We start from the raw sequence: 24924 nt of genomic DNA, 5'->3' as shown, positions 1-24924 counted from the left end.
CTTCATCTCATAATATTAACGGCCACAGAACAGCAGCAGTGTGTCTTTGCGTGTATGAGGGGAAAACCCCCCCCAAAAAAACCACGATTCACATACTGTAATTGAGACGGAACAGAACAAAGCAGGACCACCTGGGAGCTCTGGAAATGAGAACGGTGATCCAGCACAGTGGGTGACGACTTAGTATCATGTTCTGTTTAATTTCAGAGCCATGTACAGTTATAACGAAACGGGTGGTGGGGGGAAGGCGGGGAGGGGGGCACAATTTACAGAATGTAAAACTATTGCATTTATCGTGTGTAGCAACACATTTTGCATCACAGAATCCATGGTGAAATATCAGCACAGTTGATCATGATCTAGTTGCTCTGCTTTTTAATGCTCGACCAAGACTAAAACACAATGAGTCTGTATTATTATGAAACACGGCACTGTAAGCAGAGGATGTAACACTGGCATGTGGTGGGAAAACTGGAAAGAAATTTGGTGTGATGATTCAACAGGTCTTTATTTCCTGCTTCCTACGCCTTTCTGCAGTTTTATGGGTTTTTCTGAATCACACTCCATTTTCAATTCATTCATACACTGAAAGTGTATCTGAAGTTCTCAATTTAGGCATGTTTATGTAATCCTCATCTGTGCACTTTGAGATATGCAACTGTTTTTTGCAGATATTGGACAACTGCCTAATAATTATGCACTGATATATCTTAATACTTATACTTTTCAATACTTATATACTAATAAGACCACACAGTGTTGTTTTTTTTTTCTTTCTTTCTTTTTCCAATCTTCAACTATCCCGTTTTTGTGACCCTGCCCCCGCTGTAGCCGCAGATTCCTGTTCTGGGAAGACAGAAATGCACCCCAGCATGGTCGGTTTTCTACTGTTGGAACCCAGTCAATTCAAGGTCCGATGTATTATGTGTTTTGAGATGCCTTTCTGCTCACCACGGTTGTGAAGAGTGGCTATTAGAGTTCGCCTTCCTGTCAGGATGAACAATTCTGGCCACTCTTCTCTGATCTCTCACATCAACACATTCCATTCCTCCCTCAAACATTCTTGTTTCTGCATGAATCTTAGCATGTCTGGAAGACATCTCATCATAGATGGCTGCTCATTAACTCAGACTAAATCCCAGCAACTCTGGGACTGTGTGGAACCTTGGGGTAGTCTGGGACAACCAACTACTCTTCTCACCTGACGTCACTAAACTTGATCATGCAGGTTTCTCCTTTAAAACAACAGGAGGATCTGGCCGTTTCTATCCACGCAGGCTGTTCATGTGCATGTTCAGTCCCTTGTCATTTGGAGACTGGACTGAACACAAAGGATTATGCAGCACAGCCTCTTCCACCCACCCTTTCTCTACATGTGTTAGTTATGTAAGACATTACTAACAAAGTACATGACTGAATAATCCTCTAGATCAGCGCCATATGCGCCATTACTCTGCATTGTTTTTGACTGTGAGGGTAACCAAAGCCCCAAAGTTCAAGGAACCAAATGAACGAATGAATGCTCTTGTAGACAATTAGCAAGAGTAAATAAATAAATAAATAAATAAATAAATGACACCCCTGAATGATTTATATCAGCAGAGAGACCCATAACATCTAGAATCCCATATGAAAATATTTTGTTACACGGTAATTCCTGTATTCTTGCAAATTTGTTTCCTTGCCAAGTACCAATACCAAAGTCATCGCTTTGTAACCATGGCCACTACATCACACTCATTCTCTGGCCAATCTTATCATGTTGAGTGTACCAGGTGGGCTGGAGGTCTTCCGTTTTTGTCATAGAACCATGGAAAACTTCTGTTCTACTCCTTTTCATCCCGGGTCACCAGAGCTGTTTATTTCGGAACAGCTGGAGGCCGTATCTCAAAGTTGTCATGAGGCTTCATCACAAGTACTGGTACTGCAACCCACCGAACAATTACAGTCAGCACCCATAAATAATGCCAATACCATGCTTTATCAAAATGAAAATGACTCAAAAGTGTTGATCCTGATGAGGAAAATCACTCAAGAGCTGTTACTGTTCTTGAGAGGAGTAGCAGCCTGACTCCCCTGCTTCGCCATTTACTTCAAAAAGAAGCAAAACTATCGGCCAAGTGTGAAGACCTGGAATCCAGAGCTCGTCGAAACAATCCGCGTATTTATGGGGTGAAAGGAGGAGAGGAAAAGACCGATACGATCACTTTCATTATCAGCCTGATGCGCTCTTCACTAGAGTTACCGGATGATCTGGATTTGTGCATAGAGAAGGCACATCGCTCGCTGACCATGAAACCAAAGGACTCCGCCCCTCCAAGATCTATCATTGTCAGGTTTTCTAACCATAGAGTTAAAGAAACGATACTTCAACAAGCTTGGAAACAACGAGGAGGCACATACAAAGGGCAAAAGGTCTTCTTTGATCAAGACTGACGAGATGTAAGTTCAATCGGCTGGGTTTTTGGAAGTCAGTTCTCAGTTCTTGTTTTGTTGTTGTATACGATGTTCTTCTTCTACACTATGCTTAACGCGTATTTCTATGATTCCAATAGACGTGCAGTCATGTAATACATCACAGGTGATTCACAGGTGTGTTATGTGGAAATTGAGACTTGGGTTGAGATGTAAGGACAAGATTAACACTTTTACCATACGCGCATGAGCAATCTCAACGTAATCACGTATAATGTCCATGGTTTGAATCATCCCATTAAAAGAAAGAAAACAGATAGTCAGCTGAAGAAATTGCACTGCTCACAGAGAATTAAGGAGAGAATGTGTAAACCAAGTATATAGCGCCTCCTTTGGTAAAAAAGGGGGAGTAGCTATTTTAATTAATAAGTCAGTGGCCTTCTGCTTAGAAAATGTCATTCGGGACAAGATGGGGAGGTTTGTCATGATAGTTGGTACAATAGGAGAAGGAGAGATGTCCATTATGAATCTGTACGCCCCAAACGAATACGATCAGACCTTTTTTAAAGACATTGCAAATATCATAGCGGATAATGCCAAGGGCATGATAGTGCTGGGAGGGGACTTCGACGCAGTACAAGATGGAAGGTTCGATAGAACACCGGCAGAGAAAGGATCCCAAACTGAAAAAAAACCAAAACACTTAATGACATGATTTCAGAACTAGGACTGGTTGATCCATGGAGATATAAAAACCCCAAAGGAAAGGACTTCACCTTTTTTTCTAATGTTCATAACTGTTATTCCAGGATTGACTTCTTTGGTCTCTCCCAGCAATATATGTATAAAGTACAAGACTGCCATATTGAGCCAATAACACTGAGTGACCATGCCCCTGTCATGTTAATCATAGAGCTTGGTAAAGAAAGATTTTTCAGATACTGGAGACTAAATGTATCACTACTAACCATCACAACAGTGGTACAAGAACTAAACCAGAACTTAAAAGAATACTTTGAGTTAAATGACAACGGAGAGGTAACACCATCAATCCTACGGGAGGGAGCTAAATCAGTAATAAGAGGGAAAATGATCCAGATTGCATCAAGACTAAAGAAAATACGGCTGGAAGAGCAAATGAAATTAGAAAAGAAAATTTCTCCATGCGTACTGAGGTTACTTTTGGAGTTCCACAGGGTTCTGTTTTAGGCCCACTGCTCTTTACTTTATATATGCTACCCCTAGGACAAATTATTCGTAAACATGGAATTAGCTTCCACTGTTATGCTGATGATACACAGTTGTATGTTTCAGCGAAGCCAGAGGACAGACAGAAGCTTAGTAAAGCTGAGGATTGTGTAAAGGACATTAGACGTTGGATGTTAACTAATTTCCTTCTACTTAATTCTGATAAAACAGAAATACTATTATTAGGATCACGTGTAGCTAGAAATAATCTTTCTGATCACATGGTTACTCTGGATGGTCTTTCTGTTTCATCATGTGCAGCAGTTAAAGACCTTGGAGTGATTATTGACTCCAGCCTATCATTTGATGCTCATGTAGATAATATTACTAGGATAGCCTTCTTTCATCTCAGAAATATTTCTAAGATAAGAAACATAGTCACTACATGATGCGGAAATACTAGTTCATGCTTTCGTCACCTCTAGATTAGATTACTGTAATCCTTACTGTCTGGATGTTCCAGTAGGAATATAAACAAACTCCAGTTAGTCCAGAATGCAGCTGCTAGAGTCCTAACTAGAACCAGGATACGACCACATCACCCCGATCTTACTCCACACTGCATTGGCTCCCAGTGAAATCTCGCATTAACTACAAAATACTATTATTAACCTATAAAGCACTAAATGGTCTCGCGCCACAGTATCTAAGCGACCTTTTGGTTTTCTGTGATCCGCCACGCCTACTTAGATCAAAAGATGCAGGCTATTTGACGGTACCTCGAATAGTGAAGGCTACAGCAGGGGGAAGAGCTTTCTCTTATAGAGCCCCACAGTTATGGAACAGTCTTCCTATTAGTGTTCGGGACTCAGACACAGTCTCAGTGTTTAAGTCTAGGCTTAAAACGTATTTGTTTACTCAAGCCTACCCTGACTAGATTCTGTTCTACTACTTCGCAGTCATAATTATCTTTTTTCTCCCTCTCTCCTTTCGCCGAGCCCCACATGAATTTATGGAGATACTAGAGATCCAGATCCTTTCTGCCTCTGGATGGAGCTCAAATCTTCTCTAATTCCAGACTGCTGGGACTACGGCTGCTCCTAAGGCCATACAGACTTCATATAAATCCATAATGAACTTTTTCACACTATCTGTTGTTACCCAGATGAGGATGGGTTCCCTTCTGAGTCTGGTTCCTCTCAAGGTTTCTTCCTCTTAAAACATCTTAGGGAGTTTTTCCTCGCCACCGTCGCCACTCAGTGGCTTGCTCAGTTGGGATAAATTCACACCTTTAATATCTGTATACCGTGTTGATATTTCTGTAAAGCTGCTTTGAGACAATGTCTATTGTAAAAAGCACTATACAAATAAAATTGAATTGAATTGAAATGAATTGAAAATTAAACGATTAGAGATAGAACATAAAAGTACAGGAGCACAAGCCACTCTACTAGAATTAAAGGAAACTAGGAGGGCCTTGGATAATCTACTTACATATAAGGCGGAAGGAGCATTAAGATTTTCCAGACAGAAATATTACGAGATGACAACAGAACCACCTGCTTGTTGGCTTCTCAACTCCGTAAAGCCCAGGCTAATCGTGTGGTTCCTAAAATTATGCACCCTATTCTCAAAAAAACAGTATCTCATCCAAAGGAAATTGTGGATGCCTTTGCATCTCTCTATAGAAAACTGTATGAAGAGACAAAACCAAAAACGATACGTGATAAATCTGAAACCTTTCTTGCCGGTCTACACTTACCATCACTGTCAGAAGATGAAGCGTTGCAAATGACACTAAATGTTACCGAAAGTGAAATACGAGAAGTTATAAAAAATAAAAAAAAATAAAAAATAACAAATCTCCAGGGACGGACAGTCTCCCTGGTGAACTCTACAAATGCTACATTGATGATTTAGTACCAGTACTAACCAAAGTTTTTAATCACGCCCTTTCCAAAGAAGACCCACCAGCTACATGGTCTGAGGCCAATTGTCTCAGTGATCCATAAAGAAGGCAAAGACCTATTATTCCGCGAGGGGTATAGACCAATTAGCCTGTTATGTAACGATCAAAAAATACTAACCGGTATCTTGGCAAAAAATTTGCAAAAAATGATAGCAAAGTTGATTAAGACGGATCAGACAGGCTTTATCCCTGACAGACAAGGAGCCAACAACATAAGGAGAACATTAAATCTTATAACACGTGCCAAGGAAAGTAAGCAAAATTCCATGTTAATTAGCTTTGATGCACAGAAAGCATTCGACACTGTAAATTGGAAATTCCTGTATAAAACAACGGCTGCAATGGGGTTCCACACAAAATTTGTGGATTGGGTAAAGGTTATATACACAAACCCCAAGTCACGAGTAAGGGTGAATGGATGTTGCTCTGACTTTTTCCACTTTGAGAGGGGGGTCCTCCAGGGCGATTGCCTCAGCCCTTTGCCATAAATATTGAACCCTTAGCAGCACTAATAAGACAAAATGAGACTATCAAGGGTATAAAAGATGAGGATCAAACAGAACACAAGATTTCACTCTACATGGACGACATACTGACATATATATTAGTGATCCAGCCTCCTCTATCCCTTCGCTAATAAGAAACTTAAAGGAGTACGGAGAACTCTCGGGATATGAAATCAACCAATCGAAATCTGAAGCAATGATGCCGGTGGCGCACTGGCCAGCACAACTAACAGGAACATTTCACTTCCGTTGGTCTAATCAAGGTTTTAAATACCTAGGAATCTTCATAACCCCGGATACATCACAGCTATTTAAATTCTAACTACGGGAAATTATTGGGTGAAATAAAAACTGACTTGACAGGGTGGGAATTACTTCCTTTATCTATAATGGGACGAGTGGAAACGATACGAATGAACGTGTTGCCAAGGCTGCTCTTTCTGTTCCAATCCCTGCCCGTAGAGGTTCCCGTTACTACGTTTAAAATAATTAATAAATGGCAGTCCAAATTTATGTGGCAAAATAGTAAACCTACAATGAAATTTAAAAGAATGTTATGTTCCAAAGAAAACGGAGGCCTAGACTTGAAAAACTACTACTGGGCAGCCCAGCTTAGATCAATGGTCTCCTGGATTTCTCAAGATAAAGATGCCATTTGGGTCGGGATGGAACAGAGTGAATGCTCTAATGTCCCTCTAGACACGGTCCCATTTATGCACCAAGATATTTGGAAAGTAAGTGTGAGAAAGAAGCTAAGACTCCCCACATTCATTTCTAGAACAATGAAGATACACGATACTGACTTTCTCCCATCCAAATTAGACGCAAGGTTTAAAAAAGTGGGAAGAAAACGGTCTAATTATGTTCGCTCAGTTATCTGAGGGCGGAGTCCTATTGTCATTTGAACAGCGCCAACATAAATATAATTCGCCAGCCCATGATTTTTTTAGATGCCTGCAGCTAAGGCATTCCTTACAGACACACAGAATGGGATAAACTATGCGCTTCGCCATCTGATATAGAATGTTTTTTTTTTGTGTGTGTTAATAATCAAAAGAACCATCAAAAAGATGATCATATCACACATATATATAAGATCTTACAAGAAGAACTAAAGGATGACAGTTTGGACATTAAGGGAAAATGGGAATTGGAGATGAATACCATCGTTCCAGATGAAAAATGCGCACTATCTTGCGGAGAGGGACACAAAATAACAAGCAGAACCATTTGGAGGGAATCTGAATGGAAAGTCAAGAGGAGATTTTTCAGAACTCCTTTTATTACCTCAAAATTTGGAGACAGCGGCCTGGTGGGAGACCATACACACATATTCTGGGACTGTCCGAAATTAACAGAATATTGGCAAAACGTACAAAATGAGATTTAAAAAAAATGTTTACATATAGAACTGCCTTTAGAATCATCTTGTTATTTATTGGGATTACTTCCAGATGATGTGGAGAACAATAATATGACATTCTTACATAGGAAAGAAGATGATTATGGTCTCCTGGCTGAAGCCGCAGCCCCCCACCATATCACAGCGGAGGGAAAGGGTGAAGGATGTTTATTACGTGGAATAGATAACTGCAAAATTACAACTAAAAACAGAAATGTTTTCAATTAAATGGTCCCCGATCATCTCATGTTTTCTCATGTGATTTGTTGCAGGAGTCGGAGTAGATCTGCCTTGCTATCGGAATGCCATCGTAAGTCAAGCCTCGTGCCATTTTACCGTCTGCGAAGGAGTCCTTTTCATGACTTGAGTTCAGAAGTGACACAACAGGTCATGTTTCTGGCTCGACACAGCAGCCAACCAGCCAGATCACGCACACACGCAGAGCATGCACACGCTTAGCATTTTTCCACTGGTGGTGTGGTGTGGCTCAGCTCAGCAAATACCCATGTCCCCCCATGTGCTTGCTATTGCCATGGCGACATTCCTAAGCACATAATGGCTGCTGAATCTGCTCACCCTTCTTACCCAGGTACCATGCAAGCTGAGCCGGATATACAGTCAGTGTAGACCAATGATTGGTCAAATGCAGTTGAGTAGACATCCTGAACTCTACCAGCACAAAAATCTTCAGTAAAAGGATCGTATCTGTTGGAAAATCAATCTTTTCATATTGCTATTTATCTTGATCTCGATCACAGGTGCGTTTATGCTTTCGTGTGGTTTCGGCTTTGTTAAACACGATCTGGTAAGGTAGTTCACGTGAGAGAGAAACAAACACAGCACATTAGCATCAAAAAAAGACATCATCTTTTTTTATTACAGCATTATTTGTGCCTACCAAATCACCACCCGATAACCTCCAGAGATTCTCTAACTATATTCATCAGTAATGTGATGTAATGGAAAAGTGACACATGAATTTAGATAGTCCTGGTTTCAGATTTATTGCCGGTGGGATCTGCGGTTGTGGTCATTATTTCATTAACCCGCGTTCCCCGTAGTCCACATGTTTTGCAAGCCGTCATATCAGGTTATGTTTCGCTGCATGTTGACCACAGAGCTACATCAGTCTGGACCACTATTGAGACCGCTGGCTTCTGAACCAGAAGCATTGCTGTCGCTCTAAGATTAAGCAGTTGATCCGCTATCCTGTGTGGAAGCTACCGTTTCAGTTTCAATAGGGCAACCATAAAATGCGCCTGCATTTGCCACTGCTTATGAGCCTCATTCCTGTTTTACACTGATGATCAGAGCACTCTGATGGCATGCTATCAGTACTCTATGCAAGTGTGGCTTTCGAGAATGAGAAGCAGCCACTGAGAATACATTCGAGGCCATCTGCATGCGCGACAGCTGTATTAACCACCTCTGACCACATCCTAACATTCCTAACAGCTTTTGAATTTGTCTCACACCTGCTGCCAACTTCTCTTCGTTCCAACAAGGCACTCGCACGTCCCATTCCTGGAGGCTGAGCAGCTGTATTCTGCTCATTTTTATTCCTGCTTTACAACGCACCAGAGACTTGCTTACCTTTTTCTTCCTAGAGGGCTCCATAGCCATGTCTGCTGTTCACTTCACTTCACTCCTTGCTGTGACCATCAGAGGAAGGATAATGAATAACCAGCAGAATGTAATAGCCGGTCTGCTTTGTGCAGAAGGTTGGTGGAGTTCCACAATTCACAATTAGTTCTGAATTTCTAACTAAATTATGACACCGACAACAGGACACATGCCTGTTCTTATTCGACCAGGACAACAACAGTAACATGTTAAAACGCTAGAATCACCCGAGTGGTGTGTCGGTGCACCCGGCACCCACTTCCTCAGTTCCCTGACGAGATGGGAATTGACGAAAGGATAAGCATGATGTAGTGGGGACCTTTCACAGGGTACCCGTGCGGGGTCGCATTCATGGTCACAGTCACAAAGTGACAACTTTGCCGTTGGTACTGAGCAAGGAAACTCCACAAGTTCAGAACCAGACTGCCCTAGTGGTCTGGAACAAAAGCAAGTAGAACCTGGAGAAAATGCTGTGAAATCAAAATATCAAAGATACTGAAGAGAGCAGAATTTTATAAATTGTAAATCCCTTTAATTCCTATACAAAATGCCGATTGCAGTAGCCCCCAAGTGGTGCAACAGGAAAGCATTTAACCTGTTGTAGGTGGGTGCAAGTCCAAATCCTGGCGATGTCATTGCTATGCGTGGCCAGGAGCCAAGGAAGCAAAATTGGCCGTGTTCTCCAGGTGGGGAGGATTTCATACTTTCTCCCCTGTCAATCTCAACAAAACTAGGCAATCATTTGGAAGAGCTCCTCATTTGGCAGGTGGCATACTGTAAAATGAACAAGAACTTTATTTGCTTCAACATGCTTTATGGTAACAAGAGACAAAATAGTTTTCACCATTTCTTCCTGAATCTCCAAGTGTGTAATAGAGAAAGTTCCACATTCATCCATGGAAATGTTAATAGGCCAGTGTATTTTTAAGTCCGCACGGAACGTCACCACCCATCTCTATTCACATCGCTAACACAGAACTGTCTAGAGAACTCCATATTTAGTTTCCAGTCTCCCTTCCTTGGCAACATCAAACACACACATTTGTAATCACCATGTTCACATGGGTTTACTCCTACTGTAACCTTCTCCAGGATGTGCATGTTTGCATGGGAAATCCCACTGAAATCCTGTTGAGATGCTTTTTGTTTTGCTACCTGAACGTCTCACGGCCACCGTTCCCGGGCTGACCGGGATAAACCGGTTACTGAAAATGAATTAATGAATGAATATTATAGCACAAAGAGCACTATTCAGAGGTAGAGCGAGCATCAGAATGAACACTCTCTCTACCGGTTAAAATAATCTTTACAGTGGGTTTGTGAAAGCATAGGGACAGTATGCCTGTATGTATCTACAGACAAACGCGATTAGGAAGAGTCATAAGATGTCATGATATGGTAATCCTGATTGACTGCAGAAGTTAATGTGCTGTCTGAGAGTGTGCCAACTCACCTGCTTGTCACGGATCACCCTGCTTCACTGACAGTAACCACCTGGTATTACTATAATATTTTCTTTATTTGAATAATTAAATTAATATCCTGGCGGTGCAGTGGGTAGCACTGTTTTTCTAAATACTAAATACTTGGGGGGATGTTCTTCTCCTTATGTGTATGTAGGTTTCCTCTGGGGTCTCCGGTTTTCAACCCCCCAAAACATGCATGCAGGTGTACTAGTCACTCATGAATTGCCTTTAGGTTTGAATTAGTATGAATTTGTGTGCATGGTGCCCTGCGAAGTGCATGGTGGATTAGTGGTTCGCACGTTCGCCACACACCACCAGGGTCGGGGGTTCGAATCCTGCCGCTGCCCTGTGTGTGCGGAATTTGCAAGTTCTCCGGGTACTCCGGTTTCCTCCCCCGGTCCAAAGACATGCATGGTAGACTGATTGGCGTGTCCGTAGTGTATGAGTGAGTGTGTGATTGTGCCCTGCGATGGATTGGCACCCTGTCCAGGGTGTACCCCGTGCCTCCTGGGATAGGCTCCAGGTTTCCCCGTGACCCTGAAAAGGATAAAGCGGTGTAGAAGATGGATGGACGGGTGCCCTGTAATGGACTGGCATCTTATACAGGGTCAAGCCCAGTGTTCCTGGGATGGGTTCCAAATCTGCTGAATCTTCCTGGCCAAGATGTTCAAGATGAATGAATGAATGAATGCAGACATAAGGAGCAGTATAGCCTGTTATAATTCAACTGCATGAAACTGTCATTGAAATACAGCCCCATAAGCCTGTAACACTGGCAGGTCTACAGTATGTTGGAGAGAGTGATGCACTGTTCCCCCAGCACCCCTCCCCTCTCAGTGCTCTATCCTCCTTTATGTCCACGCGTCTCCACGAGACAATCTGTCCAAATCTTTTGGCAGGAGAGTCGGAGCGAGGCATCTCACACCCCTCCTCGGCGCTAGGTAAGTCAAAGCTGCACATAAGCTTCTTTCCGCGTTATTCATAAAGCACTGGGACTGGCGCGCGCTGCTGCACGTCGGAGTCAAAGTTTGAACAACGCGCACGCGATCACGATTATTACTTTGCCGTGGTAGATTTTTTCGCTAGGGCACAGGACAGGGTTTATTTGTGGGGAGCTCGTGCACTGTACTTGCATGGTCATGTGCTCCGACCGCACGCGCCTGCGTGGTCCATGTTCGTGTCGCTGAGATCAGCGCATCAGTTGCTCCGCTTGTCTCGCGCTGTCCTCTGTCCCTGCTGTCCCTGTCTACCCATACTAAACACCTGGAGCTCTTACATTCCAGAAGGTAAGGTCGAGCAAATAATAATAATAATAATAATAATAATAATAATAAAAACATCTTTCAGTGAGGGTAATTTAGGCATGCAAACACCACTACATAATGATGCATTATTATTAAATATGTATATTTATATGTATAACTATCATTTAATGCCACTGTTAATGGTCCTCTTTGATCTTTCATGAAATGATAGCTACATTTTTTTATTTTAGTACAAACTTATAGATTAAAAAAAAAAATTTTTTTTTTAAATCTTTTGTTTTATGACTTCTTCATGATCAAGTCAGTACAAAAACATTTTCGATTTCTCAACATTAGTTTCCCAGCCCACAATGAAATATTACCTAAAAACACGCTTGTACGCCAGTGAAGTAAGGTCGTTTCGTTATTTTTGAAGTCATCTTTGCTCCCCAGCATTTCTTTGAACGTGCCTGAAAGCTTTGCAGAGTACCGTGTATACAAAGTGAATAATAGTCAATATGTAAAATATTTCATATTCGAGATTCTGCACGGTTTTCAGGTCCCTGTGTGAAAATGGAAGCAAATTTGACCCATGTGAACCGCTTTGTACAAGAGGGTCAAGTGTTCCTCGTGCATCCCTTCTAGTGGAGCGCGTGTTCGGACGACACTGATGAATTTCATCTGAAATGGATCATAAGGTTTCGCGCACACTTGTGGAGTCCGGTTCTACTTTTCACTCCAGTTCATGTCAATAATCGAATTTGCAATGAAAATACTTGAATAAATTTTGAAAAGAATGTGTGTGTGTGTGTGTGTGTGCCTATCACAGGAAAGGGAGTAAAGTATAGTATAGTCAGTGGTATCGTGATTGCTTTTACAGTGATGCATCAGTAACTGTGCCTTCCTTTAAAAGAATATATAGAGAGAATAGGTAACTGATACGTATTCCATTTAAGGAGCAGGTCAAATTGGATATCTATATGCCTGTCATATTGTGCGTTAAGAAAAAAGGGATATAAACGTGCATATTTGTGATTCTGATGTAGGTTGTGTACTGTACCTTCATTTTAATTTACATAGCGTGTCCTAAAGGAAATAAAGATGAAAAGAAAATAAAAATGATGCGGTGTTAGATTAGGCTTAACTCTGTCTGGCTCACGGCATGTAGATTTGCCCTAATAGGATGTTCTTTTTGTTGTCAGGTTACCCAGTCGTAGTCTATTCATTTACTTACCGAGTTAAATAAATTTAAAAAAATGAACCGATGTGTTATGGAATAATATCTGCACGATACTGCGTCCCTGTTGTGTCCGTACTGTTATTATGCAGTAGCTGTTTATCTTCGATGTCCTAAGTTTGACCTCTTGAACTGTATGGGTTAATTCCTTTGGGGTTAAGTGAATCAAGATTCTTTCCTCCGTTACATAAGAGGAAAGAGGCCAAGTCTTAAAGTCAGACCAGGCTTGCTGATTGACTTCTAATCCTTTCCAGTGCTTTCAAGTGTTGATAAGCTAACCCATTTCCATCCAAGAGGATTTTATTTTCCCCGCACTTCATGTTATGTCTTCCACGTCTTGTTCCGAGCCGAAAGAAATCGGCGTGATAAATAAAAGACAAGTTCCTGCGAGATCCGTTTCACTCGTAGACCTGGACTTGAACTTGAACTTGATTTGGACATTACTCTTTAGGGTGTGTTTCATTAAAAAACAAAACAAAAAACAAAAACAAATAGATATATGTGGGTAAATTGGGGCATGGCATTTTCATATGACGTGTAAATAAGAGACTAGTGGCCGGGAGCTTGTTCCCACACAGCTGACGATCATTCATAATTGTGTTCAAATCACTGCTTGTTTTGATGCTGTATAGCAAATTCACAAATCGAACTCTGTACTATTTGATGAATAAGTACCAGAATCTTCGAGATGGCAGCTAGCTGATGAGCATGAGCAGACCTCCAACACCGATCGCTTCATTTTACAGTGGATTTCCTCACTCCTGGATGAATGCACCTTGAGAAATTACAGAAAACATCATTTAACATTAAGATTTAAGGATTTAACCTTTACGTTAAACACACCGCACATTGTCCAAAATGCCTCGTGGTTCCTGGAATATCAGGAGGTCTTTTTATCTCCCAACAAATGTATAAATCTGGGGCTCTCAATCTGGGACTTGTGTTTCTCTTCTCAGACTGGATCGGTTAGCCTTTAGATTGCTTGGTTCCGTTTGATCTCTGAGTCCTATTTCCTGTGTTATAGAAATCCCTGGAGAAACTTCCGCTGAAATGGGTCGCAAAGAGGCCGACTATGACTGGAAGAAGAGCACTGACAACATCCAAGAAGTGTTCGACTTCATAGAGGTGCTCGGATCGTGAGTACGACATTTGAATAATTATTACCCTAACGATGATCCACTTGGTATTATGACTTTTAGTTTAAACTGTATTAGAAAACAATATTAATGTGCACGACATCGGTATATATCACTATACATGACAATGGTGGTAGATTAGTGATTATACAGTTTATACTGCGATAAATATATGAGTCTATAGGGTATAGAAGCTTCATTTGTGGTAGTATACCACATCGTACACATTACCAGGTGAGTGTTCTTGGCCTAGCTCTGACTGTAATATAGACAAATTGTGAGAGTCTGTGATTGGATTTGAGTGAGGCCTAGGCAGGGCAAGTCGCGACTACAACTGACAAAACTAGCTACAAAACAGAACTGAATAAAATGATCTTGAAATGAAAGATTAGTGATTTGTGGCTTCAATTAGCATCTTGTTTTTCAAACCTCTCATTTGTCTAAGTGGATCATACAATATCATATCCACTGGCTAAACAGCTGTGTCCTCAGGTTATTTAGACCTGGTGTTCTGAAAGTTTTGGCAGCCAGAGAGCCATTTAACTGTAAAATACACGATCACCGTCTACTGTAATATAGGAACACCTGTACACCTGCTCATTTAAGCAGTTATCCAATCAGCCAATCATGGGGCAGCAGCACAGTGCATACAATCATACAGATGCAGATCAAGAGCTTCAGTTCATCAGACATCAGAATGGGGGAAAAGGTTGATCTCATCGACTTTAACTCTGGCATGGTTGTTGGTGCCAGATGGTTTGAGTATTTCAGAACCTGCTGATCTTCTGGGATTTTCACACACAATAGTCTCTGGACTTAACACAGAACGGTGCAAAAAAACAAAACAAAAAACATACGGTGTGCAGAGCGTATGCAAGCTGAAACGCCTTGTTGATGAGAGAGATCATAGGAGAATGATCAGACTGGTCTGAGTTATATAGTAACTCAAGTAAGCACTCTTTACAACCGTGGTGAGCAGAGAAGCATCTCAGCGTGCACAACACATCAAAGAACACGAACAAGCCAAGAACAAGCATCTGAGGCTATCTGAACCTAATGTGGTCTTCTGCTTTGTTGTAGCCCTTCCACCTCAAGGTTCGATGTTTTGTGATGCTTTTCCACTCACCAAAGTTGTAAAGAGGTATTATAATCCTTCCTGGAAGCTTGAACCAATCTGGCCATTTTCCTCTGACCTCAATAAGGTGTTTCCACATCGCCCACAGAGCTCAATGGGTTTTTTTTTTAATCTAAAGACTGTTGTGTGTGAAAATCCCGGGAGATCAGCAGTTTCTGAAATACTCAAACCAGCCAGTCTGGTACCAACAACCCTGCCATGGTTAAACTTACAGAGATCACATTACAGAGATCACAACACCCTCTACATTTCCCTCTATTCTTGGAGACAAGCTGTGAGATATGGAAGGCTGTGATAAGCTGTGATTATTTAATACTCAGGAGTCAGGATCACTTCCAGAACAGTGAACTGGGTAGAGAGGGTTTTGTATTTATCTACAGACAATCTAACTGAGTGGTGCTGGGATTTTTTTTATTTTTATTATTGGACATGTGACACACAACTATTGTCTTGATCATGACAGGAGGAAAGTGCATGTGACCTTCAGATAAGCTTAGTGAAAGCTCTGAAAATCAGTGCAGCATTTACATCCATTGCAACCATCCCCGGTGTCCTTGTTTTGGAGCTATAAAAATGATGCGGTAGGACCAGTGAGAAAAGCTTTGCTTTGGGGAGATGACCCACGCGTTTCCTGCCGAGAAAAACAACCTGAACCAAATCCCAATCTCCCTCAGCAGCACTTACAAGGGAGAGCATGAGCCACTGAAAAACACGGTGAATGAAATTACAACAAATTAATGGCTGCGATTGAGATGTACTGAAGCATCTCCCTTATACGCATCTCCCTGAGCATTGTGCGTAATTACCGGTCAAGTCTTCGCACGTATTAATCTGTCATGGTGCTGAAATCTTTAACATATAGAGAGTCATTAAATCAATCGTATCTATGTCAAGAACACGTATAATTATACCACTAGAATTACTGAATGAAGCGAAGCCTGGCTCAGAACTCTGTTTCATAGCGTTTATATTCAGAGGTAAAATTGCAGAGGCAGAATTTCAGTAACAGAGAGTGTGCTGGCCTCAGAAGAGCTCGGAGGCGGCAATTAAAAGCAATTCTTTGATACGCCGTGTTCTTCATGAATATGTGTGCTTGTGGGGGTGGGCGGGGTGTGAGACAGGGCATGGCAAGTGGGTGTCCTGCTACAAAGCTCCGAGTAAAATAGTTTTTACCCTTGAAAAGGAATATTATAGTGTAAGGACACAATTAAAGCGGATTTATGTATACTGTATATTTATGAATATTTATGAATTACTGAATGAATCTGTTAAAGAAGAAGGGTTTGAGGGTTTCATGGAGCGCTCAGTGACCTGTTTGAAGTGCCACACCTGGATACCTGAGCTGTTACTATTTCCGTTGCGTAGGGGATTTTGACGCTTAATCCCCAGCCAGGACATGTATTCCAGGTTACAGCTTTAGACAGTGTGGAAGGAACAGAGAACAATAAATTAAGCTATCGCTGTGGTTTTATGCCATTCTCCATCCACAAAAGAGCGATTTTGAAATGTAACAAAATACGTTGTTGGCTTCTGATTTCCTTCAAACGTCAGAGTTCTGGTTTTGATTAATGGGGCACAAAATTCATGCATAACATTCAGCATTTGATGATGATACCAGGCGGATGTTTTTCACGGATGAAGTAGTGTGAGGACCGGGGCGGAAAAAACATCACTTAACATTAAGATAATCAGTTGGGCTATTTTCTTACCTCCTCCAGATCCTGGCACAAATGGCTGTTAGGTGTTGTGATACGGATGCGTGCAGAGCTTAACTGAAGTGCCAAAGAGGAATGGCTTTAACAGGTCATCTGCACGTTCTCATTAAAAATGGAGAATGAATCACCTTGTCTGAGACAAGAATATCAGCCGGCTTCTCGACCCTCAGAGTCGTTGTTAACTGTTAAATCTTAATAACTGAACAGCCTCACACAACGTCCTCTTTCTGTGCGTATCTCTACCTCCCTCTGTCTCTTAGGGGAGCGTTCTCTGAGGTGTTCATGGTGAAGGAGAGGAAAACAGGAAAGCTCTTTGCCATAAAGTGTGTGAAGAAAAAGAACAAAAGAGACATCAACTTGGAGAATGAGATTGCTGTGTTAAGGAGGTACAATAAAAAATATATTTTATATATATATATATATATATATATATATATATATATATAATACAGTGTTGTGAAAAAGTGTGTATATAATAGTTATATAAGTAGGCTATATATAAATATATATATATATATATATATATATGAAATCAACAATTCACGTTCTTTTTCTTTTAGGATTAAACATGAAAATGTTGTGGGGTTGGAAGATCTCTACGAAAGTCGCACTCATTACTACCTTGTCATGCAGCTGTAAGTAGTCAGTGTTTGCCTACACTCGGGGCGAAAATGGGCAAAGATACATCAAAATGTAGTGACTAAATGTGTATATATATATATATATATATCAACTAAAAAATACTGCAGCGGAAAAATGTATCATAATATAACGCTGTGTTTTGTGAGATTAGTTCTGATAGCTCACTGGGAAATGGTAATGTTATCGTTAGGGGATATCTTAAATATAATAAAGTCCAGGGGATTGGAAGCACATATTGTACAGTTCACAAACTGCTCACAAGCACAGGGTGCTATTACTTTATAAGGTTTAGTCCTACAAAGAATTTCTAGCTGCTAAAAAAAAATCCATCAGAACTGGATGAGAGTCCGTTCGCACAATTTCCCTACACGAAGCGTTTTCTGTATTTTAGAAAATATAAAAATCCACAACACCAAAAAGTACAAAAACAGAATCTCATACAAATGCGTGTGTGAGACGTCTACCTGTTCCAGCCCATAACTTTTATCTCTATGTTGTGTATTTATACTCGCAGAAGCTATTATCTGATTTTGTGTTTTTGGATTCTTATTTTGGCAGTGTTTCAGGTGGTGAACTGTTCGATCGGATCCTGGACCGGGGAGTGTACTCGGAGAAGGATGCTAGCTTAGTGATCAGGCAGGTACTCGAGGGAGTTAACTACCTGCATAAGAATGGCATAGTACATCGTGACCTCAAGGTATGTGTACGGGCACACACACAGTTCACTAAATACATCCATCTACGCTTTGAATCATGTCTGCTACAATATCTGCTGTAAAGCACAATATCTATTTTTCCTCCAAAGCCTGAGAACTTGTTGTACTACAGTCCAGATGAGGAGTCCAAGATAATGATCAGCGATTTTGGACTTTCAAAGATGGAGGACAAGGGCATCATGTCCACAGCCTGTGGTACCCCAGGCTATGTGGGTAAGTAGGCCATTTAAGGTTCAAAAAAGAAAAGACAAAAATGTACCTATTGTGTAAAGATTGTATTTGAATACGGATTGTTTTTTCTTGCCTATAGCTCCAGAGGTGTTGGCTCAGAAGCCTTACAGTAAAGCAGTGGACTGCTGGTCTATTGGAGTCATTACATACATACTGTAAGATGCCTATAATATACTCTTGCCGTTATTGTTACTATTATTGATAATATTTTTTTCTGTTAAATCTACAACCCCAAGTCCAAAATAGTTGGGACGCTGTGTAAAATGTAAATAAAAACAGAATGCAACGACTTGCAAATCTCATAATCCCGTATGTTATTCGCAATAGAACATAGAAAACATATCACATGTTTAAACTGAGGAAATGTACAGTTTTAAGAAAAAAATAAGGTAATTTTGAATTTGATGGCCGCAACACGTCTCTAAAAAGTTGGGACGGGGGAAACAAAAGGCTGGGAAAGTAAGTGTTACTAAAAAGAAACAGCTGGAGGTTAATCGGCAGCAGGTCAGTTACATGACTGGGTTTAAAAAGAGTATCTTAGACAGGCAGAGTCTCTCAGAAGTAAAGATGGGCGGAGCGTCACCAGTCTGTGAAAAAATGTGTCTGCAATTTGTGGAACATTTTCAGAATAATGTTCCTCAACGTAAAACTGCGAAGACTATGAATATCCCATCATCTACAGTACATAATATCATCAAAAGATTCAGAGAATCGGGAGAAATCTCTGTGCGCGAGGGACGAGGGTGAAAATGAATGCCCGTGATCTTCGGGCCCTCAGGTGGCACTGCATTAAAGACAGGCCTGATTCTGTAATGGAAATCGCTGCATGGGCTCAGAAACTCCTCCAGAACTCAGAACGTGCCATCCACAAATACCAAATAGACATATGTGAACATGATCCAGAAACGCCGCCGTCTTCTCTGGACCAAAGCTCATTTAAAATGGACCGAGGCAAAGTGGAAAACTGTTCTGTGGTCAGACGAATCCAAATTCTTTTTGGAAACCACGGACGCCACGTCCTCTAAACTGAAGAGGACTAAAGAGGAGAGGGACCAGCCGGCTTTTTATCTTTGCTCAGTTCAAAATCCTGCATGTCTGATGGTATGGGGTGCATTAGTGCCTATGGAATGGGCAGCTTGCACATCTGGAAATACACCATCAATGCTGAAAGGTATACACAGATTTTAGAGTAACATCTGCTTCCATCCAGATTCCATCCCATCTTCACTTCTGAGAGACTCTGCCTCTCTAAAATACTCTTTTTATACCCGATCATGTAACTGACCTGCTGCCAATTAACCTCATTAGTTGCAAAATCTTCCTCCAGCTGTTTCCATTTAGTAACACTTACTTTTCCAGCCTTTTGTTGCCCCCGTCCCAACTTTGTTGAGACGTTGCGGTGATCAAATTAAAATTGACCACATTTTTTGCCTTAAAATGGTCCATTTCCTCAGTTTAAACATTTGATATGTTTTCTATGGTCTGTTGTGAATAACATACGGGTTTGTGAGATTTGCAGATCACTGCATTCCGTTTTTATTTACAGTTTGCACGGCGTCCCAACTTTTTTGGAATTAGGGTTGTACCATTTAAACCACAATAGCTTATATATCACACATAGGATGTAAGACTTTATGGCCTATTACAGTAGGACACAGTTCTATTGGATGATGATATAATGTCAGCTAGAACTTAAGATCCCTGGCTTGTTTAAGGGTTTAGATCATGACTGTTATACAATGTGTGTAACAAGCTGTTTACGCCATGTCATCGAACTCTAGCCAGGTTAAGCTCTGCTTACCACGGCAGTGGTTGCTGTATAGAGCAGCATGTGAGAGATTTCCCCCTAGTGGAGGAACTGCTAACAGTTCAACACATAATACACAAACATACAGTACTGTACACGTGTCCATAAAAAGGAAGCATATGAAATTAAATATGAGTATTTCAGGAAAATTATACTATTAATGTTAAAATATAATAAATAGATGATGATCGTGTTCAACGATGTGTCTCTGCAGTCTCTGTGGATATCCCCCCTTTTACGAGGAATCAGAGACTCGTCTTTTCTTGAAGATCATGAAAGCCCAGTATGAGTTTGACTCTCCTTTCTGGGACGACATCTCAGAATCTGGTGAATGTCTTCTTTCTCTCTCTCTCTCTCTCTCTCTCTCTCTCTCTCTCTCTCTCTCAACATGCAAACTCAACAAAACTGTGTATATTTATATAGGCACATATGGACATAGTTAACATTCTGTGTGTTTACTGTATTTTCAGCAAAGGACTTCATCCGCAACATGATGAAGAAGAATCCTAATTTGCGCTACACAACAGAGCAAGCTCTTAGACATCCCTGGTAAGATATAGTTCCGGTCCACTAATGTGATTGGACAAGAGAGCTGATATTTAGTACAACAGCACTCGTTACATTTCGCTGTTTGTCTCACTCTGCGTGTCTGTCTTTGCTACATAAAATTCCGACTCTAGCGGTAGTTCATCACACTGAAACCTTTACTACACTTACTATGGGCTGTCAGTCAGTCTGTGCGTTGCATGGCAACATATAACGCTCTATCCATTCACACTGGGAGCTATTTTCATTGACGGAGCAAAATATTTGGTCGTATTGTGTCTGAAAAGCAATATTGCACTCGCAGTCATGCTAATGGTCATGTGTACCTGCAGAAGAATCACAGCCGTGCTGATATTCAGTACAGCAGCACTCTTGCTTGTGTGACCTTGCTTAAGCATGTATTGGAATGAACGGTAATCAAAAAGAGTTATGAGAACATTTGGTACAGTAAAAACAGATACTTTTTAGAAACTCTACCAAAGGGTAGATAACTGAAGAGGGAGCATGAATCTCTCGCCCACAAATAGTTTAGTTTTCTGTGTTTTATATCATTTGGAATTTTTTTCCTATATTAAGCAATGTTCTAGTAAGAGGTCTAGACATTTTTGTAGCCAGTGCCTAGTTTTGTTTTGTTTTGGTTCGTAAATATTAGCAGGGGTGGATAAATGATAAATCATTAGCTAACCCACTAGGCGGAAGTGGAAGCTCCAGTGTGCTGCCCAGACCCATGTTTTCGTTGACTGGCAACCAAACTGAATAGACTAAAAATTGGTGCAGTAGCATGATGTGATGTCGTGTAACCAGCTAGTTAAAGTGAGTTAATACAGACTAAGGGAAAGAAATTAGGGGGAATTCCTGTGTATCCATAGTCATTATCCATCTCTGACATTGTGTTTGAGTCTTCGACAAAAAGTCAGAAGGTCACTGGTGAACGCTTTGGCTATCTAGGAGCTGTGGTGTTCTCTCCTCACGTCACAAGTAAAAAAATATTCTAGTCTGGCTAGTGCCTTTGCTCTGGCGTGTTCTCTCCATATCTATAATTTCAGTAACTGTGAGGCGATGTATTGTGTATACTGTGTTAGCAGGATATGACAGGCTTTATGCCGCACTTTATTTTCCAGTTTCGTCAGTGTTTCTACATATCTGCATGTTCCGGATTCTTAAAAGTCTGTCTGTGATCCCTGCATGCTACTTAAGCCACCAAAGCTGTGATTTGTCCACCTGGATTAGGGTTATAATAATTGCTTCTTTGCATATGTGTTTGCTTACACAGCATTAGGATAATATACCAACTTAATGGTCATAGGATACAATTTGTATGTCTGTCTTTTACTCCTTCATGTTTGCTAGATATAAAAGGCTTGGTTTAAACATTGTGGCCACTGGCTGTGATAGACCAAGAGATTTGGAGAGAGATTCGTTTCTGTATTTGTCTTCAGGATCATTGGAAAGACCGCCCAAAGCCGTGATATCTACCATTCCGTCAGTGAGCAGATCCAGAAGAACTTTGCCAAGTCCAAGTGGAAGGTAAAGGCACCCAGTCTCTTAAGGCTCTGAGCTCTGGCCTGATTACACAACACAGCTTCAGCAACGGTCATTTCATACGCTCAAACACTCATAAATGTGTGATTTTTCTTTTTCCCAGTCTGGAGCTGTTTTTTCTTAGTTGTGGATGAGGAAGATTATGTGATGTTATCTTTTTGTGTATTCCAGCAAGCTTTCAATGCGACAGTGGCCATCAACCACATGAAGAAACTACAGCTTGCTCATGGTGAGGCCTCAGTCAAACAGAGCCAGACAAAGACTCAGCTGCCTGACATAAAAGTCATTTCAACAGCTCACCTTGAAGCAACAGACAACAACCCGGTCCATGACATTTTAGAACCCAATGGCAACCTGCCTTGCAGTCATATGACTTTGCCATCTGTTTCCATGGAAACAAAGACTCAGTACCTTCTGCCGAAGGTCGGCCATAGTGTTACACTCACAGTCAATGAGAAGACCAAGCATGTGTACCACTCCGAACCAGGAAACCTAAATGGGTACTGAGCTTTATCAGTTTGAACTAATGAAAAAAATAGCCATAAGCCAAGAATAGCAACTGTCCTTTATACTATGATATTCGGTGATATTCCTGTGTCTCATCTGGGTGGTCCGCCTAGGAATATTCCACTTCTATGTAGCTTTGTGGACTCCTGAGATAAAGGCTGTCTGTACACATTGCATCAAGGCTGGCGGCCTTTTATAAACCAGTATTATAAACCAGTAGGGTCGCTATATACGGTGTTATGATATTTAAAAATACCATTGGCTCATGGCTATTAAACACAATGCAGACATCGTGAATTGTTCAGTTCTTAAGAAATCGTCTCCTCCTATCTGTACAGGTATGAGAAGACAGGCACCAGTCACAGTGGGGAGAAACTTCAGACTTCAGCAGGTGTCTGCTCTGTCATGTGACTGGCCTTTGCAGCATTATGAGTGGACTTTAATAGGTAAAGCAAATAGAATTACGCGACCTTTTCCATTTGGTAGATGCTTCCCTGGCGTCTAGATTTGACAGATTTAATAGCGTCTCATGGAGGTCTAACAGTTTCTCTTTAGCGGTACTGGAATTTGAACTTACATCCTTCCAATCACTTGCCTTAACTCCTGAGCTACCACTCCCACTTAGTAGTAAGATGGTATATATATTGTGGTAAGGAAAAAAATAATTAATCGCACCGTTAATTAATTAATAAATAGCCTATCGTGTACCATGACATCATAAAATAAACTGGTTTCTGGTGCTTTTCGTCTGCGCAAGAATATTAAACCAGGGTCCATCTTTACTTTTTATGATAGAATCCTGGGAGCATCGGCGCCAGTTGGGAATACACCCTTGACGGCATATATCTATTAATAACTTTTATTTGAACTGAAATTAGAAGTCATTAGAAATGACTAGAAATTAGTCAGTACATGTTTGTTTGTTTTTTTTTCCAAAAAGGTTGCACTCTAGCAAACATATTTTGATTAAATTACTATAATGTTCCGAAGGTTAAGGTTAAGATTAGGGACGGGGCAAATTCAAGTCAATTCAATTCTGTTCTATTTGTATAGCTTTTTTTTTTTTTTTTAAACGAAAGTCATTGTCACAATGTAGCTTTACAGAAATCCAGATGTAGATATTAGATTCCTAATGAGCAAGCAAGAAGCAACAGTGGCAAGAAAAAACTCCATGAGATGGCATGAGGAAGAAACCTTGACAGGACCCAGGCCTAAAAGCGAACCCTTCCTGTTCTGCATGACTCTGGATAGTGGAATTATAAATCATCACTCTTCTATAATTGTATCCGTATACAGTCAGACTAAGTGTGTTGAAAAGATGTTCAGTATGAGTATCATAGTCTAAATGGTTACAGCAGGCGTTCTTAGATACAAGCATACAGCACTGAAGACTGAGGCTGGATATATAAACTGCTGCTATATACCGTATATAAACATATATAAGTTTGGGGAAGACTCACATTGTGTGTGAGTGTGATGGTGAGGTGTCCATAAACTTTTGGTCATCTAGTGTATATTATTATATAGTAATGAACTATAATTATTTAAGTAATTATAAGTCATTATTTGACTCTCTGCTTGTGTATATTACTTTTCTCAAGGACACAGTGACCTCACACGTGCGTCTGTGTGTATGTGTTGCTGCAGATCTGTGACCTGTCTCTTGGCCACTTTGCTTTGGGCTTTGGCTCCTTTGGGATATGGAGCGATTACAAGACAGCTGACCTGGTGCTTGTTGGCTTCACCAATGTATTGGAGTTGACAAGAGTGCCTCCATATCATCATACACCCCCACAAATGCACAGACATGACTTTACATACACAACACAAGGGAAATGACACGCAGTACTCTGAGAGCAGAACAACACGCTTAGGCACCTGATTATATTATAGCACA

The 24924-nt window shown here is 40.9% G+C and overlaps 1 protein-coding gene across 1 annotated transcript; it reads left to right on the top strand.

Annotated features, from left to right (window-relative positions):
* The first annotated feature begins 2069 nt into the window (after nucleotides 1-2069).
* On the top strand, nucleotides 2070-24508 carry camk1gb (calcium/calmodulin-dependent protein kinase IGb). Its single transcript, XM_053643851.1, has 12 exons — nucleotides 2070-2442; nucleotides 14075-14186; nucleotides 17297-17422; nucleotides 17597-17671; nucleotides 18237-18375; nucleotides 18484-18607; nucleotides 18705-18780; nucleotides 20647-20759; nucleotides 20903-20981; nucleotides 22418-22505; nucleotides 22692-23020; nucleotides 23366-24508. Exons 2-12 carry the CDS (start codon nucleotides 14101-14103, stop codon nucleotides 23436-23438), a joined length of 1308 nt encoding a protein of 435 aa, XP_053499826.1. The 5' UTR covers nucleotides 2070-2442; nucleotides 14075-14100; the 3' UTR covers nucleotides 23439-24508.
* Nucleotides 24509-24924: the final 416 nt, after the last annotated feature.

Source organism: Ictalurus furcatus, chromosome 15 (genome assembly GCF_023375685.1).
Source record: "Ictalurus furcatus strain D&B chromosome 15, Billie_1.0, whole genome shotgun sequence".
Classification (NCBI taxonomy): Eukaryota; Metazoa; Chordata; class Actinopteri; order Siluriformes; family Ictaluridae; genus Ictalurus; species Ictalurus furcatus.
The sequence above is the reverse complement of the archived record's forward strand: the minus strand, read 5'-3'. Positions and strand labels throughout refer to the sequence as shown.

Bases quoted from the DNA above. Each gene is read 5' to 3' on its own strand.
- camk1gb (XM_053643851.1), top strand. From the start codon at position 14,101: ATGGGTCGCAAAGAGGCCGACTATGACTGGAAGAAGAGCACTGACAAC. The intron at 17,672-18,236 runs GTAAGTAGTCAG...TTATTTTGGCAG, and splicing joins TACTACCTTGTCATGCAGCT to TGTTTCAGGTGGTGAACTGT. The intron at 18,608-18,704 runs GTAAGTAGGCCA...TCTTGCCTATAG, and splicing joins TGGTACCCCAGGCTATGTGG to CTCCAGAGGTGTTGGCTCAG.